The sequence below is a fragment of the Conger conger genome, chromosome 1 (genome assembly GCF_963514075.1).
Source record: "Conger conger chromosome 1, fConCon1.1, whole genome shotgun sequence".
Classification (NCBI taxonomy): domain Eukaryota; kingdom Metazoa; phylum Chordata; class Actinopteri; order Anguilliformes; family Congridae; genus Conger; species Conger conger.
Window position 1 is genome coordinate 82,683,545 of NC_083760.1, and position 19,775 is coordinate 82,703,319.

General features: G+C 43.9%; 1 protein-coding gene across 3 annotated transcripts; it reads left to right on the plus strand.

The window, feature by feature from the left end:
* The first annotated feature begins 4,736 nt into the window (after positions 1 to 4,736).
* Positions 4,737 to 18,526, plus strand: LOC133129689 (FXYD domain-containing ion transport regulator 6-like). 3 transcript variants are annotated; one of them, XM_061243951.1, is made up of 10 exons: positions 4,922 to 5,290; positions 8,389 to 8,445; positions 9,193 to 9,219; positions 12,431 to 12,454; positions 12,991 to 13,014; positions 13,690 to 13,764; positions 17,128 to 17,161; positions 17,322 to 17,359; positions 17,994 to 18,024; positions 18,188 to 18,526. In XM_061243951.1, exons 2-9 carry the CDS (start codon positions 8,394 to 8,396, stop codon positions 18,002 to 18,004), a joined length of 285 nt encoding a protein of 94 aa, XP_061099935.1. In that variant the 5' UTR covers positions 4,922 to 5,290; positions 8,389 to 8,393; the 3' UTR covers positions 18,005 to 18,024; positions 18,188 to 18,526. The 3 variants fall into 3 exon arrangements, with proteins under 3 accessions (XP_061099941.1, XP_061099949.1, XP_061099935.1); XM_061243957.1 differs by lacking the exon at positions 9,193 to 9,219 and having other exon boundaries at positions 4,737 to 5,290; XM_061243965.1 differs by lacking the exon at positions 17,322 to 17,359 and having other exon boundaries at positions 4,739 to 5,290.
* Positions 18,527 to 19,775: the final 1,249 nt, after the last annotated feature.

The window sequence follows — 19,775 nt, forward strand, 5'->3', positions numbered from 1 at the left end:
TTTCATAAAGGAAACACCATGTAATATGAGTAATGAATAAACAAAAAAAATGGCTAACAGGAAATCTTGTCCATACTGCAGATTCTCGCCCTCTCAGATTATCCTGACATTTACCATCCTTCCCTTTCCACTGCCACCAAAGAATGCGCCTGTTTTTATTCTCATGTGCCCAGTCTGCCTGCCTGTCTGACGCAGCCGAGCGAAAACTGTGTCCTTGTACATGCAATACATGTGCATTGCGTATTGTGTAACACACCTGCATCACGTTCCTATTACCATTTGTTGCAACAGAAACGAGCATGTCCATTGGAGTTTGAAACCCACTAGCTATAATCGCGTGTTGCTATTATCTATTAAACCCGGTCTTGACGTTTCCAATATAAAAACGAAGTCACTAAGTTATGTAATTTTAACTATTGATACATCTTTTACATGCGTACGGTAGGCTGCTTAGCATACTGAAGTTAGACTGCCTGCCAAATTGCTGCCAAAACCATAACATACAACTTCGAATGAGCGTACTGCTACCTAATGTGTCCTATATTCGGTCATGTGACTTGCATTCTGTGGGTGAAATCCCAGAGCCGGGATGACCACCCACTCCGCTCATTACATGATCCTGCTGACCCAGCAGTACCGTGGGAAAAGTGAGTTCAGTCCATTGGTCTGGGAGACAAACGATCGTGGGGAGATGAGCCTGGAGGAGGAGACGTGAATAATGCCTGCAAGTAGGCCTGCAAATGCTGACTACGACAAGCGCAGAAACAACGTGCGGGGATGGCGCAGGATGGCACTCCGTATGAATTATTCTGAATTTTCTTCGGTAGCCTACAAAAAACTGTCTATTCAGGTATACTCTGTTTAGCAAAACCGTAGCATACTATGGTTTGTCTACTTCCATTGGATATGACATCATTATATATGCAACCTTCTCCAAGGCCATACATTCAACCACACATTTACCTTAAATGTAACTCTTTTTTTTACGCTTGTGTAGTCGTAACATTCTGTATACTCCCCTAGTCCTCAGGGTCAAAAATGACCTGCCTTCACTAAACTTCTATTTTTCAAACTTTGTCATCAAATTTTGTTCTGCTGTTTAACATAGTAGCGGTTGATTTTTTACCCTTTAGACAACTCAAGGGTTAAACGTTATATGTGTGTTTGTGACGTGCTATACATATGGTAGGCCTACAAAGATTCCTAACTGTTAATGTACGTCTGACGTATTCACGTCTGACTATGCAAATCCTTCTAAAACAGTAATAAAAACAGTAGCCTAATAATTGCTGGTGAAGGACTGCCATTATTTCAAATGTGTAAAAAAACAGACATTGGTATTCAGATGGCAGGAGTGTGTGGTGTGGAATTAATGTACTTCTGGAATATAGATGGCAACTGCTTATTTGATTAAATGAACAAATCTCAAAGCGTTCTTTTTTTTCAGATGAATAGAAATGACTTCTTTTTATTTGTTATTTCACTAGATGCTAAAGTTTTACAGCCACATTTCCCATCAGCAGCACAACAAATAGCCTACTGTCTTATTTGAATAACCTTTTTTTTGCACAATAATGAATAAACCTTCCATTGTTCTTCATAACCAGGTTTTTATAACAAGGGAAAAGGTACCTATGAAATCATGTTAAATACCCTCAAAAACAAACATATAATGTGTTATATCTAAGGCACCTCCGTTTCCAGTCAAGACAACACATTATTTTGCTGCTTTGACAGTCTGCGTTAAATCTCCTTTTGTAACACAAGTTGTATACTTGTCATACAAAAATAGATATTAACACATCCTTTTGGAGAGTGTACTAATACAAGTGGTTTTGTGAACCGTCACAGCGATATGCATAAAATGTACGGTTTGAACCTTGGCAGCTCTTAAGTTAACAGTGATGATTACAGTTTTTAGGCAGAGCAGCTCGTAGTACTGCAAGTATAAGCATGCGTCGAGAATGCATTAAAGTATTTCTGCAGGCTCTTGGGATGGCTCGTTATGATAATATAATCACTGGCGTTTCATTTAAATTCATAACTAATATCAATAACTATTGGTGCGTAGTATGAAAATGTAGGAGGCTAAAGTGTTTGCAACCAGGTGGTTACCTGTTCCAATCTGGGAGGAACTATAATATTCTTTAATATTGAACTGTTGACAAAAACAAGCTTTCTGACTGTCAAAGAAGTCATGGGTAATTACACTTACCGTGTTTGCATCCTAATTTCGCAGTTGGTCTATTTGGTTATCAGTTGCAGTAGATGATTAGATGTGAATTTAGCCCCGATAAAACAGATCTACTCTGAATGTGCAGAGGCTCATCTGACGCATTCATATCAAAAATCAATGAGCGAATGCAGAGGGAGCGGTGGAATATTACTGAGAGCCCGTATGGCGAAAAGACGAGAGACTCACTCATACCGCCTGCAAGGTTTCACAGTCTTACGTCGTATTTCAATGCTTTTGGAAAGTTTGTGCTCAAGCAACCAAGCTACCTTGAAATAATAGCACAGCTTGTCGATTAAAGGCGTGACACTTTGCATTTTGCATTAAACATGACATTTTGGCCAGTCTGGCCTTTCATGAGAAACTTTACAAATAAGAAAATAATGTATTTTCTCATTAGCAAGAACGTATTTTTCTAAGGGCACATTTTATTCAAACTACACCACAAAGCATTCATATTTTAAGGTAGCACCTTTGCTGAGCTGTAAAGCGCACGCTTTCTGATTCAGGTATAACATAAAGCCATTACATTTAGCATGCTGGAACCTACGCGACATACTTCACATTATTATATTATTCAGATATTTTCCAGTCTCCAGGGCTGTATCCGGGCCCCACATTCTGCCCGCAGCTATAGTTCTTTCTTTCCCCCCATATTCCTGTTCTCGGCAACACAGCAAGCGAATAAATCTATAAACAGGCAGCCGTCCACAGTGAGTAATGGCGGTGGGTCGTCTGTATGGGGACGTCTGAAACGCGCAGGAAGAGGACGCTGCACAGGTGGGAACAGAGGCCGCCGTGTTCAGAAGGTAATATATAATTCAATTTGTACTGGTTTCATTGTGAGAGAGCCGGACAAGGCCCACTGGGGGTAGAGCCTTAAGGTCAGCATCTCTGATTAAACTCACCGCTGTAACCACACCGCGAGCAAAAGGCTTTCACTGTGTTTGCTGCAAAGGCTTTTTATTTAAGAAATTGATTTCTAAAAATATATATGAGAATATGACAACAAAACAGGCCTTCTTTTTTCCCATTTTCCATTACAAAGTCTTGTATCCGTGTGTGAAGACAAGGGTAAACCTTCACCGGTGTTTGTTAGATTGCTTCTCATTCACACATTCATACACACTCACATTCACACACCAACGGCGACTGACTGCCATGCAAGGCACCAACCAGCCCAGTCAGGTGCATTTGGGGGTTAGGTGTCTTGCTCGGGGACACTTCGACACACCAAGGGCGGGATCGATCCGGCAACTGCCAGAGGACTGCTCTTACCGCCTTAGCCGATTTCGCCTCTAGAAACACGCCTGCAAGGGCTCATTAGCAGCGTCATCTCCCGCCATATATCACACCGATTTCAGACATGGAACACGTTACCACCTTTCATTGTTAACGGAACAGATTTGACTCATGTTTTCCGTTTTAATAATTGCCTCGAGCAGCACGCAATTGCTTGATCGCACCCCAGCGATCCCTGCTGGTGATTGGGTGCTGGCAGTTTCCTTGCTGCGCTGCTCAGAAAGATTCTTCCTCCTGTTCGTATTCTTTAGCGCGCAAAAAAGACAACTACAGCAGCAGAAGAAGGGAGAATGGCATTTAGAGTGTGAGTTCACTCCAGGCCAGTGTTTCACTCAAAAGTCCTGTTCTTCCAGAGCATCCAGTTTACCCAGCAGTAATGAAATGGGTGTTGCGTCACTCTGGTTTGCATGGCTCTCCATGGCTCTCCATGCAAACCATATGCAAATCAGCTTGTCATTAGGTAACCGTGAGTGCTCAGTGTACACTATTTTGTGACACACACAAACACACGCATACAGGATTTCAGTGGATTAGAATTTAGAGGTAACCATAGTTTCTTGAGCTACATTCCTTGCGACCTACATCTGGGAACAATTGAATGATTTTAATCTGCAGCCAGACACTCCGCTCCCCCACCGGGATTTCTGAAGGGATCAGTTGACCCTCCTCCTTTCCCCCAGCCCCCAGCAACTGACCCAAATGGCCAGCACTTTCCACTGGGTGTGCCTTTAACAGAGACCATACACAACCCATGCATGGCTCTGATTAATTGGCCTCTTGCAGTTGCTTTTCCTTAAGTGGACGAAAAGGAGGCCAGCGGTCTGCTGTTGACCGGAGTGACTCACCTCGCAAATGTACATAGACACTATATCCGTCACGTCGCTGTGAACTGCACTCGGAATGCCCAGTGGCCTCCGTTGCCACCCAACGTCCTTCAGGAGCGATGTGTGCTGCAGAATCTTACAGGGCAGTGCAACCGTACACTGGAATGCGTCTAGACAGAACGCTCTTTCTGTCCGCGTATCCCTTCTAAGGTTCTCAGAAATATCAAATATCAAAAGGGCAAATGTATATATATATATATATATTTTATTTTTTTGCAAGGCACATGGAGGGTCTTACGAAAAAAATGGCTGTGCTTAAAATATGTCCCATAAAATTACTTGCTTTATTTTTGCACAATTTAGTGTTAACGATAAATATTTGTGCATACGGATATCTAAGGGAGAGGATAGGCTGCTTGTAAACAGAGGTTAAATACATTTTCCTCGCCATATGGAAACCTTCACAATGACCTGTGACACTCTTATAAATAAGGAAATATAATTAAAAGCCGACAGGGGACAGCCAGGAAAGTTCTAGTAAACAACTACAGCTTATCGGCGAGCGTTCAGGGGTAATCGAGGTGGGTCTGGATGTTTTTCGACCAGCCCCCTCGCCCTATTCCCTCCCCCGGCGCTACTCACCCCAATCCCCAAACATTGTTGGAAGTTGGAGAGAGTCCATTTCAGAGGCAGGATTACAGTTTAGTTCAGCTGTCCGTGTGCTTCATAGGCGTGCGCACTCCCTGGATCTCAAAACCATAGGCTACATGTATTTCTCATCTAAATGGTAGTCACTGGGAATATATACGAGGAATACTGAACCGGAATTTTACCGGATTGTGTGGAAATCTTTTCTTGTAGCCGACTATACTTTCCAACCTCAATCTGAGACGTCGTGCTGTTTCAGTTTTGAAAGAGGCACATTAATCAGGTATGTTTTTCAATTTTACGAAATAACTTGCCAAATATTGTACAGCAGGGTCTTTGTTTATGTTAGTGAACATACTGGAATTGCCCACCCTCGATTGTAGATACTTGTTGTACATTTGTTGTGCAGTTAATGCAGTTTCTTTCAAGAATGTTGTTAGTATGCCAAGCAACATAAGGAAGCATTTTGCAATTTGAATTGAAATTAGTTATATTATTTGCTATGTTGTATGATAAGATTGTTCTTGCGCTTCTGGAGTTGGTGACTAAATTTGTTTGATTACAGAGCCCCTTTGAAAGACGAGCTCATAAAACCCCTGGGTCTCTTTGCTCGAGTCTCTCTCCCGTGTTTATTGTTTTATTATATTCAGTGATTGTTTCGTTTCGCTGTATATAATCCAGCTATGACCAGCTTGAAATACAGGCTACCAGCTGTTTTAAAACTTGAGTTGGTCAAACCATGTTGAGTATGGAGCTGGTCTTAGTGGTCAACCAACTATCAGCTGTTTCAAAACCTAGCTTGAGCTGTTTCTTTTTTTTTTTTTTTTTTTTTTCAACAAGGTTTGCCTCCATGTCTTGCAAACCCGTTGCTTAGGAATGGACACATGTCCCCGGCTGTGGAGATATTGTGCCTGAGAAGAACATTGGTATAAATGTTGGTTGAAACCACGAGACCCTATCCATTCAGACCTTAAAAAAAAAAACGAATTTAGTTTCCACTTCTGATATTGGGTAAATTATCTTTCCACTCTCTACGAATATTAACTGTTTAATGGTACATTTATATTATATCCTAACGTCTTATTTTATATATGTATTAGGCTTATTTCCTGCTAGGTTTTGAAACAGCGGATCGCTGGTTGACCTGTCAGACCAGCTTTATACTCAAAATGGTTTTCAAGTTGGCCATAGCTGGATATTGCACCAGGGTATGTAGTGGACGTGTATTCTATAGTATTCCATATTTGTCTATCAGTGCCATGGTGGGACGGAGACTGTAAAAGAAAAAAACTTTTTTTGCGGTGTAGACCTACCCCGTATTTGGTGACGTAACCCAACAACGTCACCATGTGCTTCACTATGCCTTGCGCCAATTAACATTATACTTCAAAATGAATTATGCGTACTGCAAGTTTAGCGAATTAATAAATTAATAAATAACTTAAATACACACCTAAAATCTAGAATGCTGAATTTATTAAAGCCATACATATGTCAATCTGCATGGTTTTTTAGTCAGTAATGCATTCTTGCTTCCTTTTGTAATTTTTGTTCGTAGAACCACTGGTTTTGCTTCCAACATGGTTACATAAATCAGGGCCGAATAGCGTTGACTGGTTATTGTGTGATTGCAGGTGTTTGTGCTATATTGAAAAAGATCGAATTCAACTTGAATTTGAATATTGTTTTTGTGCGTTAAGGCTAATGAAAGCTAATTTTACAGATCTATTTCAGAAGGCGGTAGGTTTAAGCTTCCAGGGACCAGCAGGTATATCTAGCCTCTTTTCAATTAGCAGTTTAGTCTTCGGAAAAGAGGCAAGTGCAGGTGTTAGCCAACGAGTGACTTAAATTAAGCATTTAACACTCCCAATAACCAGCAGCAAAGACTGCAAAACTTAAAGACCTTGACTTCCTTGAGTTTGGCTCAAAATTGGCCTGTACCCTATTTTGGCCAGCAGATGGCAGACATCTACGAAACTCGTACAAATTGAAAATTTCAACACGGAATTGCGCAAATGTGCATTCGTCTTGGTGAAAGTAGAAGCCTGGCATCTGAAAGAAAGTGCCTAGTTATGTCGGTAACCCACTGACCACAACTCTGGTGGAACCCGACACCAGCCGCCCTGGCACCCTGCCTTCCTCGGACCTCCGTTCCAGGGTACCGGGCCTGAAATAGCCCCCCTGTCCTTTCTGGGTGTCAGGAGTCGCCGACCTCCTGATCCTTACATAAGCCATCTGAACCGGATGAGTCCAGATTGGACTGGGATTCTGGAGGCCGACCAGTGCTGACAGAAATAAGACTGTCCCAGTTGGCTTGGAGCTTCTCCTTGCTGCGATGAGAGAGGGCACACATTTAACGTCCCTGGATTTGGAGGCTAACCTTTAAACGTGGAGTATTTTGGCTTGCACCATCAGCAAATGTTATTGTCCCATAAACTCCCTTTTTCAGAACGGGCAATACTGTGTTGTGTTGCTTCGGGTGTAAAAATATGAGTGCCTTGCTTTCGTATGTGGCTGCTTCCTGTTTGGAAGCAGTGTATTGAATATGTAACCCAGCACTCACTCAATTTGAATCTGTAACCCAGCACTCACTCAGTTTGAATCTGTAACCCAGCACTCACTCAGTTTGAATATATAACCCAGCACTCACTCAGTTTGAATCTGTAACCCAGCACTCACTCAGTTTGAATCTGTAACCCAGCACTCACTCAGTTTGAATCTGTAACCCAGCACTCACTCAGTTTGGATATGTAACCCAGCACTCACTCAGTTTGAATATATAACCCAGCACTCACTCAGTTTGGATATGTAACCCAGCGCTCACTCAGTTTGAATTTGTAACCCAGCACTCACTCAGTTTGAATATATAACCCAGCACTCACTCAGTTTGAATACCAAACCCAGCACTCACTCAGTTTGAATATTTAACTTAGCACTCTCTCAGTCTGAATATGTAACCCAGCACTCACTCAGTTTGAATATGTATCTTAGCACTCTCTCAGTCTGAATATGTAACCCAGCACTCACTCAGTTTGGTGCACAGACTCTGTGGAGCTGGGTTCATTGGCCCAGTTCCTGGAGAGCCACTGGATCTGACAGTTTGTCTTTAATTACTGAGCAGTTAAGCAGTCAATTAAAAACAGGTAAACACACAATTGACCTCAAATGGCTCACCCTTGAACCTTGAACCGCAGATTTCATTTGAACATGTTAAAAACCACAGTTGGTTCCTCACTGCAGGTTGTGGGATGACTTAGGGAGCCCTCCTCGATATGGAGTTCCCTGTCAGGGACTGTAATGAGGAATGAAACAGGGTAGGTAGGACGAGCAGTAAGGACCGGGTGGGCATGTAAAGAGATGTCTCTCTTGCTTCATTTGCAGGGAGGATGTATCTTCCAGCGGTGTTGATGCTCTGCGTACATTTGGCCCCAGCTTTGGGTGAGTGTGCACCTTCTCCTCTCCTAATGGCCTAACTTTCTCAGTCAGTCAGTGAGTACACACACACACACACACACGTACACGCACACACACACATACATACATACACACACACACACACACACACACACACACATACACGCACACACACACATACATACACACACACACACACACACACACTTCCTGCACGGTGCCTTTTCACTTCAACCTCCCCCCATTGTGTCTCTGCACCCCTCCACCTTGGGAACCTCTCAACTAACCCCTGTTTTATAAGAGTGGAGTCATGGAGGGTGATGAACATTTCCCTAAAAAAACGGGCCTTCGGGAAAATAAAACGGCTGCGGTCATCGATCGTGTTGCACTCACTGCAGGAGCTGTTCGCGGTGAGAACGATCAATCGGTCAAACGGTTAAAAATCAATCAGAATTCTCATCAGCATAGCGCCCTTCCCAGATCTGCTGTGTGGAGCTCTGCAGGACGCTACAGAAACCAAACTATCACCAAAGGGTGGAGGCCTGTTTAACCCACAAAGCTCTGTCTCTTCTAGCGTCAGACGCTGTACTCCACCTTTTACCCCTCACTTTACCTGCTTCACCAGACTACTGCCCCGAGTCCATTATTTAAAAGGTTTTCTTTTTCTAAAAGCCAAGACGCAAGCCCAATGTGTGTGAGAAGGCTGTTTTGTTCCCCTCTGCGAGCGGACAGTCACAGCCACGTCGCTGTTGCATGTGTCTGTATCTACAGGGTCGGCGTTTGGCAGGGAGATGGCCGGTAAGTAGCTGGAGTGACGGGCGTGGCTGCAGTGTGGTGGAATGACAAAGCTCCCTCGTTCAACGCCAGGCTTGAACGCCCCCTGTGTGTGTTTTTGGGGACCTGACCCAGTTTAGTCTTCCCTGTGTGTGTGCGGTGAAAAATGGCCTCTGTCTGCTGTTTGTGGCACTGCTTGAAACTGGAATGGCCGGCGCTCTCTTCAGCCCGTGCCAGTTCCCGTGCTCAAATTATCTGGAATGGATATACCCCCCCCCCCCCCCCCCCCAGCAATAATTTAGTTTCTGCCACCCTGTTTATAGTTCTGCCTTGGAGGAGGGGGGAGGGCTTAAGTGGGTTTGTACAGTGGCATTTTGTCATTTTCAGTAACTGGAGATTGAATTTATGTGGATGTGGATTCAAACTCCAAATTTCTGCTGAAAATGCTGCAGGAAACACTGCCCTCTTCTGGTTATTTTATTTTTCTTCTTCAGAGAGTCTGACTTGCCCCAGACATGGTCAGGATGTTCTGTGATTCCTTTTAACAAATTGAATTACTTTGAACATTTGTCTTTTCCTTCTGTGTTTGGGCTCTTGTCGCTTTGTTTGGTCAGCACACTTTGTCAGCCATTTTAGGAGTTTGCAGTTCTGTGGGAGGGAAGTGGAGAGACATTTTTGAACAGGAAATAAGTCTGTTGAGATAAGATCGTGATCAACTGCAAAAGCAGGAACGTTTGTCAAGGAGGAGTCTTATCTGCAGTAATATATCACATTTCTGGTTCTGCCAAAATAAATTTTTCGGAGAAAATCAGAATGACTTGAAATAAATCCATGAATTTTTAGCCTTGTGATAAAAAATAGTGAGAATTTATTTCATGCATTTACCTCATTAGCAAAGTGACAAAAATGTCTTTCATGACTTCTACAGTTTAAGTGTATGGTGGTGGGAGAATGGTTGATGGCTGTGGTGATTTGTGCTTTGGTTTTGTGGAAGATACTTTATGACTTGATTGCCTATCAACACTCGCACACATATGCTCACACACAAATATGCTAACACGTACACGCACACACACTCACACTCACAGACATACACTCACACACACATGCTCACACAAACACACACGCACTTTCTCTTTCACGCTCTCTCACATGCTTACACACACACACACACACACACACACACACTACTGACAGCCGGAGTACTCTATAAATCAGTGCTGGCTTTCTCACTAATGAGAATGGGGATCGATGCGCGTACGTAGCTCTCACTTGGGAGTGATAAGGGCACTGAAGTCCGGATCGCATTCTATTCTTCCCTGCAAGTGTCTTCAAGGTCCTCATCAGTTTTTAAATGAGTCCTGCTATTCTCCATAATGATGACAATGCAGGCTGGGGTGTGTGCTGGCCTGTTAGACACAGTGTGCAGTGTTACACTGGAGCGTGCCTGTGTGTGCGTGTCGTAGTAAGGCAGTCTGTAGTGTGTGTATGTGTGTGTGTGTGTATCATAGGAAACCAGTGAGCAGTGTGTGTGTGTGTGTGTGTGTGTGTGTGTGTGTGTATCATAGGAAGACAGTGAGCAGTGTGTGTGTGTGTGTGTGTGTGTGTGTGTGAGAGAGTGTGTGTCTGTATCATAGGAAGACAGTGAGCAGTGTGTGTGTGTGTGTGTGTGTGTGTGTGAGTGTGTGTCTGTATCATAGGAAGACAGTGAGCTGTGTGTGTGTGTGTGTGTGTGTATCATAGGAAGACAGTGAGCAGTGTGTGTGTGTGTGTGTGTGTGTGTGTGTGTATCATAGGAAGACAGTGAGCAGTGTGTGTGTGTGTATCATAGGAAGACAGTGAGCAGTGTGTGTGTGTGTGTGTGTGTGTGTGTGTGTGTGTGTGTATCATAGGAAGACAGTGAGCAGTGTGTGTGTGTGTGTGTGTGTGTGTGTGTGTGTGTGTGAGAGAGTGTGTGTCTGTATCATATGAAGACAGTGAGCAGTGTGTGTGTGTGTGTGTGTGTGTGTGTGTGTGTGTGTGTGTACCATAGGAAGACAGTGAGCAGTGTGAAACAGTGAAGCGAGTGTACTGTGCATGGCTGCCCAGAGGACACACTGCAGTATAAATGCCCTGGTCCTGCTGGTACCATAGTAGAGCGGGATGGCCGCCCCCTCCCACATCAGCTCTCCTTTTCCACAGTCCATCCCCAGTCCTGTCCCATTACCCAAACCCTGACCTCCATCCCCAGTCCTATCCCATTACCCAAACCCTGATCTCCGTCCTCAGTCCTGTCCCATTACCCAAACCCTGACCTCCATCCCCAGTCCTATCCCATTACCCAAACCCAGACCTCCGTCCTCAGTCCTGTCCCATTACCCAAACCCTGACCTCCATCCCCAGTCCTGTCCCATTACCCAAACCCTGACCTCCATCCCCAGTCCTATCCCATTACCCAAACCCTTACCTCCGTCCTCAGTCCTGTCCCATTACCCAAACCCTGACCTCCATCCCCAGTCCTGTCCCATTACCCAAACCCTGACCTCCATCCCCAGTCCTATCCCATTACCCAAACCCTGACCTCCGTCCTCAGTCCTGTCCCATTACCCAAACCCTCACCTCCATCCCCAGTCCTATCCCATTACCCAAACCCTGACCTCCATCCCCACTCCTATCCCATTACCCAAACCCTGACCTCCGTCCTCAGTCCTATCCCATTACCCAAACCCTGACCTCCATCCCCAGCCCTGTCCCATTACCCAAACCCTGACCTCCATCCCCAGTCCTATCCCATTACCCAAACCCTGACCTCCGTCCTCAGTCCTGTCCCATTACCCAAACCCTGACCTCCATCCCCAGCCCTGTCCCATTACCCAAACCCTGACCTCCGTCCTCAGTCCTGTCCCATTACCCAAACCCTGACCTCCGTCCCCAGCCCTGTCCCATTACCCAAACCCTGATACTGCTGCTTTGGAATGAACAGTTTGTGCATCTGTGTGTAGAATGAAGTATGTCCCTCCAAACAGGAAACACGTTTTCCTTTTCTTTTCTTTTCTTATCATTCCTGCCATTGCTGTGTGTACTGTTAAAAGGTAGTGCATTTTGCGGAAGGTTTTTAATTTAAAAAAAAAGTTTTTCTGATTGGATTGCTTGTTTTCTGTAATGTCTAATAATGTCTAATAATGTGTTGTTTTCGTGTGAAGTGGTGAAGTTACGTGTAGTTTTACGATAAGTTTGTTTCTGTTTTTCTCCCCAGCGTCCACTATTGATGACATGAAAGGTAATCTTCATCATCCAGCTCCTCATCCTTTTTCTCTTTTTGAGTTTAAACCAGTGTTTGAAACATGCATCTCTGTGCTGTGAATTGTGAATTGCATGTAGATACGATGCAGGCTTGCATATGCTGTGAAATGGGTGGACAGGTAAAATGTGACACACCATCGCAGTGTTCAGTAGACCCTGTGCTCTGGGCTCAGCTGTGTTTGGAGCAGGTGTGTGCAGGCACCTCTTCAGGGCTGAGATGGCCACACAGGGAATGCCTGAGGATTAAAGGCAGTGCTGGTATGGGGGGGGAAATGTTAATCGCTGTTGCCTAGCAGCAGAGCTGTTCCCAATTAATAATGTATGGCGATCTTCAACTCCTGTTTCTAATTGCTTTGGGTACTTTTAAGTCAGCGGGCCTGTTTTTAAAGGTTATTTTTAAATAAAGTACTTCCGTTTGAATGTGGAGTAGGCTTCTCATCTTTATTCAGTTGCTCTGATGCTTTTTTTTCTCCATATTTTGCTTATATATGTCCCTTTTTCCCTCGCCTGCAGATGCAGACAGTCCGTTTCACTATGGTAAGTGGAAAAGCAGAATTCCCAAACTCCCAGGGGCTCCCAGGTCTTGGTCCGTTAGTGCTTGTTTACGGGTCAGTCTGGGGCGCCAGCCCGCCCCTCCCTGTGATCTCCAGATGGTGGAAAGTTCTGACCCCGGAGGCTGAGGAAAACCGGAGCACTGTAAACAGAGCGCACTCTCCGGCCATCCCTCCTCATCTATCAGCCATTACATTACATTACAGTCATTTAGCTGACAATTTTATCCAAAGCCAATCCCCCCCCAGAGCAATGCAGGGATACGGGCCCTGCTCAAGGGCCCAACAGCTGTGCGGATCTTATTGTGGCTGCACAGGGGCTTGAACCACCGACCTTCCAGGTCCCAGCCAAGCACCTTTGCCACTACGATACTGGCTCACCCCCAGTCCTCCCATAAATATTATTAATGAGACATATAATTATGTCTGCTTTTATTTATTTTGTGCATTTGTGCAAAGATCTATTTTTCACTGATCTCCACACGTATTTGACCTTGCAGGAAATCAGATTCTGAAGCTCTAAATCTTATTTCTTTAGCCTTGTGACATTACATTATTGGCATTTGGCAGACGCTCTTATCCAGAGCTCTTATCCAGAGTGACATGACATCATACCAACGAGCTGGCCTTGGGTGGTCATGTGATCTATGTTTCCTTTCAGATTACCAGTCGCTTCGAATCGGAGGCCTGATCTTCGCCGTGGTGCTGTTCATCATGGGCATCCTGCTCGTGATCAGTGAGTCTTCTGCGTTGATGTTCATTTTTCAACCCTTTGAAGAACGGGTCTTTCGATCCTTTTCTTTTTAATCCAGAGTCAGTGTTCTAGAACTCCATGGCTTTCAGTGACCAGGAGTGATTGTTACATCATCATTAGAGTGTTCAGTTAAGAACATTCTGATGGCGTATTTGTGATCCTAGTCCTTACAGGGTTCTACAGCTCCTCACTCAACCTGCTCAACCCTACAGTGAGGGGCCGAGGGTGTTTTCACATATTCATAGGAGAGATGTATTAGAATTTTCCAAAGCAAACTGAGACCCCTGTGTATGCTGGCTTTCAATCCCTCCATAATTGCAGCTGCTGAATTATAACAAGCCGCTAATTGTTCTTAATGAGGCACTTTAAATGTGTACTGAAGGATGACTTACCCTCTTGAGGGCACATTATGTACAGCTATGCATGCCAATAAGAATGAATACTGGATCCGTTCTGAGAGAATGAAATGCTTAATTTTCTGTAATCTGCTAAATGCGAAAGATTCCTTGCAAAGGAGGCTATAGTTTAAATTATTAAAATGATATACTAAATTATGGACATTTAGGTCTTGAATGCTGAGTATGGGCTTCTGTTCATTTGTGGAGTTCAGACAGAAGCTCAGCTTGCATTGTGTTAAGATAAGTTTAACCTTTTGAAGAGTAGGTTTTTGGTCTGTTTTAAGTCAGTGTTCTAGAACTATTTTTGAATAAAATATTAACTGGTCATGATATCGTGGCATAAGTGAATTATACATGACAGTGCTTCATAAGATAAATAAATCCATCTTAGGTTGATGTTTCCATGTAAGCAAAGCTAGCCGACTGCTGGCAGTGCTTACGTTAGCTAGCCTGCAGTGCTAGCCAAAATTAAGTGGAATCATTTTAGCACACTGTCGGACTGTTTCACACTAACAGAAAGTACAGTTTGTGTAGTACAGGACGAACTGTGAAATGTTTGGGTGTTACCTATAGCTTTTAAAAGCTTCCTGCCAGCACCAGCAGGGGCAGATCTATAATCTCTGCCCTTGTGTATTTGGAGGAGGAGATGTCATCCCCAGTGCCATAAAGCAGCTATAGGGAAGGTGTGATATGATTGGCAGAGATTTGCTCAGGTTTCATATGGTAACAGTGTGAGTTTAATAAAGCACTCACGAGCATTGATCTGAGGTTTGTCCCAGTGCAATCACTTCACTGCGCACTGAGTATCCACATATAGTGAAGGTAGAAAAAGTGAATATCCTGTTACAATGTTATTGGTTGTTTTAATCCCTCAACTGTAGGGATTAATGCCCCCCTGGTCCTGGAGGGTCACAGAGGGGGTCCTTCTTCACGTTCCCCACCTTAAAATCAGAAACGACTTCAGTTCCAGATCAGCTGACGTAAATTACAGAGCGAATAAATAAGGAAGCAGCAGACCCCGTGGCTCTGTGGGTCAGGGTTGCGCGGTCGCGCTCTGTGTCTGCAGTGGTAAACAAGGCGAGGAGTGTCTGACGCGCGCGGGAACAGGAGCCAACGCCTCCTGCTCTAATCCCGCTCAGCAGGAAACCCGACCCCCGTGTCTGTGGCGCCGCCCTCGTGGATCTCAGACAACGCTGCCCCAAGAATGTCTGACTGTTCCCCTGTCATCCACACCCTGCCGTAAATCTGTAAACAGACCTCAATCTCTGCAGATCCTCTTCCCACTGGTCCATACATAGACTCCTCGCCTGGATTTCTGTTCTGGCAAAGAATTCCCCGAGATGTCGCTTTATTTCTTCTCCTTGGGTGACCTCTTTTGGGACATCGGACAGGCTCCCAGTAGTCCCTGTCTTCCCCCAGTGAGCCCAGGGCTTGTTTAGTTGATCAAGTGTGCCCTGTATGAGACTTGCACAGAGATACTGCTCGGTGAACACCTGATATGGGCAGCAATGGCACTGCTGGCACCACTTCCATATATGGAGATCTGTGAGACATGCATGGGGATCTGTATGGAGATCTGTGTGGAGATCTGTGTGGAGATCTGTGTGGAGATCTGTATGGAGATCTGTATGGAGATCTGTGTGGAGATCTGTGTGGAGATCTGTGTGGAGATATGTGTTGAGACATGTGTGGTGATATGTGCTGAGATATTTGTGGATATATGTGTGGAGATTAATATGGGGCTTGCAGTGTGTTTAAAACTCAATATGTGCATGTGCTATTGATCACATGGACGCACACACAGATATGTACACACAGACGCATACACGCACACGCACACACATACACGTATACACAGCCAGGCACACGCACACACATACAAAGACCACAGACAGACATGCACACACCGATACGTACACACATACACACAGACAGGCACACGCAGATACACACACAGACCATAAACAGACATGCACGCACTGATACGTACACACATACACACAGTCAGGCACACATAGACACACACACAGACCACAAACAGACATGCACACACCGATACGTACACACATACACACAGACAGGCACACGCAGACACACACACAGACCACAGACAGACATGCACGCACTGATACGTCCACACATACACACAGTCAGGCACACACAGACACACACACAGACCACAGACAGACATGCACACACTGATATGTACACACATACACACAGACAGGCACACACACAGACCATAAACAGACATGCACTCACTGATACGTACACACATACACATAGACACACACACAGACCACAGACAGACATGCACACACTGATATGTACACACATACACACAGTCAGGCACACACAGACACACACACAGACCACAAACAGACATGCACACACCGATACGTACACACATACACACAGACAGGCACACGCAGACACACACAGATGTCCAAACATACTGTGCTGTAAAACCTCGCTGAGCTTTGAACTGAGATTCAGAGAAATGGGAGCGCTAATAGAGGTGGCACATGGCAGTATTTCAGAATAATATAAGAAAAAAGGGACATAAATTTGGCTTGTAAAATCAGTATGGAAATAAAATGTAAATGGTCCAGTTTGTCCAAAGCTGAAGATGTGCAGTATTTATGCATTTCTGTATGCAGAGGCATGTGTACAGATGAATTTGCAAACTATATACGACTACTACACACACATACACATACACACACACACACACACACACTTCATAAAATCTTTAATCTAACACAGTCTGACTGCAGACACAGACTTCAGATACAAACTGCGTACATAAAACACTGGATTCACATGTACGTACATAGTGTATACATGCATACGTACATGAACACGCACACGTGTGCATCCATGCCGACACACACATATACATCTGTTGTGCTTGTCTAATTCACTCTCTCTCTCTCGTTCTCTTCAGGCCGAAAATGTCGCTGCAAATTAAATCAGAAACGGTGAGTTTGAACAGTCGTTCAGCAGGTCAAGTACAGTATGGGGCAGATCACAGCAGAGCGCTGAGTTTTCACAGCGTTTGCATTGCAGTTTAGCACAGAATCTGTGTCTGTAAAACCTCTGAGGTTTACACTCGCTCAACAGCCGTACTCTTTCCCCTAGGGCTGGGCCAGCTGAGGCAGAGGCAGCAGCCATTAACTGTGAGATATCTTCAGCGCTGCTCATCCAGCTTTACATTTAGATGCACAACGCTTATTGTATACTTCAGCTGGTTTAACTGTTTTATATTTAATTGTTGCCGTTTTAGCATTGTACTCCAGCAAATTGGTATGAATATATCTGAGGTTAAAGTGCAGACCGTCACCTTCAGTTTGAGGGTCTATGGGTCGCCGACTTCCGGCAGTTATTGATTTGCATGTACTACATATAACGACTTTTGTCAAAATATGTTTTTCCAATAACTTATAGACCGGGCTGCGATTTATACATGAATCACTAGATATATCTAGAAATATCTAGAATGAAATATCAAATGAGAGCTGACAGTCTGCACTTTAACCACATTCATTATTTCATTTAAAATGCATTGTGTTGGAGTACAGGGCCAAAACATAAACAATTGTGTGTATGTACAGACTGAATTGTATGTGTGTGTGTGTGTGTTTGTGTGTGTGCATGTGCGTGGTTTTGTGTGTGTGTGGGGGCTACTTGTGTGCATGTGCGCTTCTGTAAGTGTATGTGTAGGAATTATATATCTATCATGTTAGAGAAACTTTTCATAATGAACAAATATCAACAAAGAATATTAATTTTCCCCATTGGTTTCCACTACAGGTGAGAAGTAAATATAAGAGATGGGTGTCTGGTGAGTTCAGAATAAAACCAGTAAAACTTTCACATTTTTGTTTTCGATGTAATATTAATTGTAGTAACAACACCACAAGCCATAGGCTACAAATCATATAAAAACGCACATTGCTTGTTGGCTGACCTCATTTCTTCCGTCCTTGTTCCTCCTGCAATACCAGACCGTGCCACTAGAGAGCAATCTGAGACCGAAACCCGAAGAGGACTTCCCTAACTTAAATGATCCCTTTGAGCGGAGGAAGCTTCTGTAAATTCCTTCCTGGTCTCTCTCTCTCTCTCTCTCTCTCTCTCTCTCTCTCTCTCTCTCTCTCTCTCTCTCTCTCTCTCTCTCTCTCTCTCTCTCTCTCTCTCTCTCTCTCTCTCTTCTGTTTTTCCCGTTTCCCTCCTTTTTCTATACAATTCACTGTTTTGAAATGGTTTTGAGAAGGATGTTAATTGAATGTGTTTGTCTTATGTAAACAGCCGTTTGATGTTCCGACACAATAAACTGTTTCATTGTTTACTTTCTCTGTGTATTCTTATAAAGAACGCATATGCTGCTCTCCCGTAACTGAAAAGCCACCTCGGAACCATTAAATACAATTATATGGATTTGCTACTGAAATTATAGCCGTTATATCCATTCCACACACTTCACATTTCCTTGAAAATGAATGTTTGTTGCTATTGCCGACACCTATGATCCGTTTGATTATCTACATGTCTTGTTATAATTGACATAGGGCAAATAAATATTGGGGGAAAATGTACACCAGTTCATGTAGATTACTCTAGTTGTTAAACCACTATTCGCCAATGTTGCATTTTGGTTGTAAACACATCAATTTTACTGGAACTGCAGGACTGTCTTGAAATTAAATAGTTATTTACGATACAAACTATGCACTCTTAGAAATGAAGGCGCAGGAAAGGATCACATTACCCGAATCTACCCTGACAGTAGGCTGCAAACAAAAAGGTATAAGTATTGCTGGCTAGCTACAAATGTTATGTCCCTATAGGGTATCATCCCCGAGACAAACATGTTTTTGTCATTGTGACTCGAACCTGAGCGTCATGGCTCAATATCTAGGCAGAGAGGGGTGCCGCATTTGACTAATGGAATGCGGTAATCCCGCTGTCGCTGACACGGCTTTTCTTTTTCTGTTATTTTCTGAGCCGCTGACAGGAAAACTGCACAGCAAGCGATAACGCACTAAATCACATACATTTGTTTCACTGTGTGACACTGTAACTGAGCCCCTCCCATTTTTACTCGTCATTGATGCAAACGGTAGCTGTTTTCGTATTATGGTATCTGTGAGTTGCAAACGTGTTCAATTGACAAAATTAGCAATATAGGATTTTGGGAATTGGCTAATAGGCCCGATTATACATTGATACTGATACTTTTATTGGAGAAGTAGCCAAGCAGCCAGTTCGATTCTTGATGAAATATGTCACATCCATCTTTCTGCTTGTGTTTTAAATGAGCAGAGCCAACAAAACACTGCACTGCAATGTACTTTGAACAATGAATTGAGTTTCCAGCGTACAACAAGCGGAATTTCATCCCTAAAAATTACTGTGGGGGGAAATAGCTGAAATTAATGTTTAATAATGGGTAGTTCACTGTCCACATGTCAAAGCCGCAGTTTCTCGCTGCCTTATACTAAGAAGGCATGCGGTTGGCAAACACACCATATTAACAGATGGAGCTAACGGGACCTGTTGTCGCAGCCGTACTGGACCAGCGCGTCCCAAAGTAAG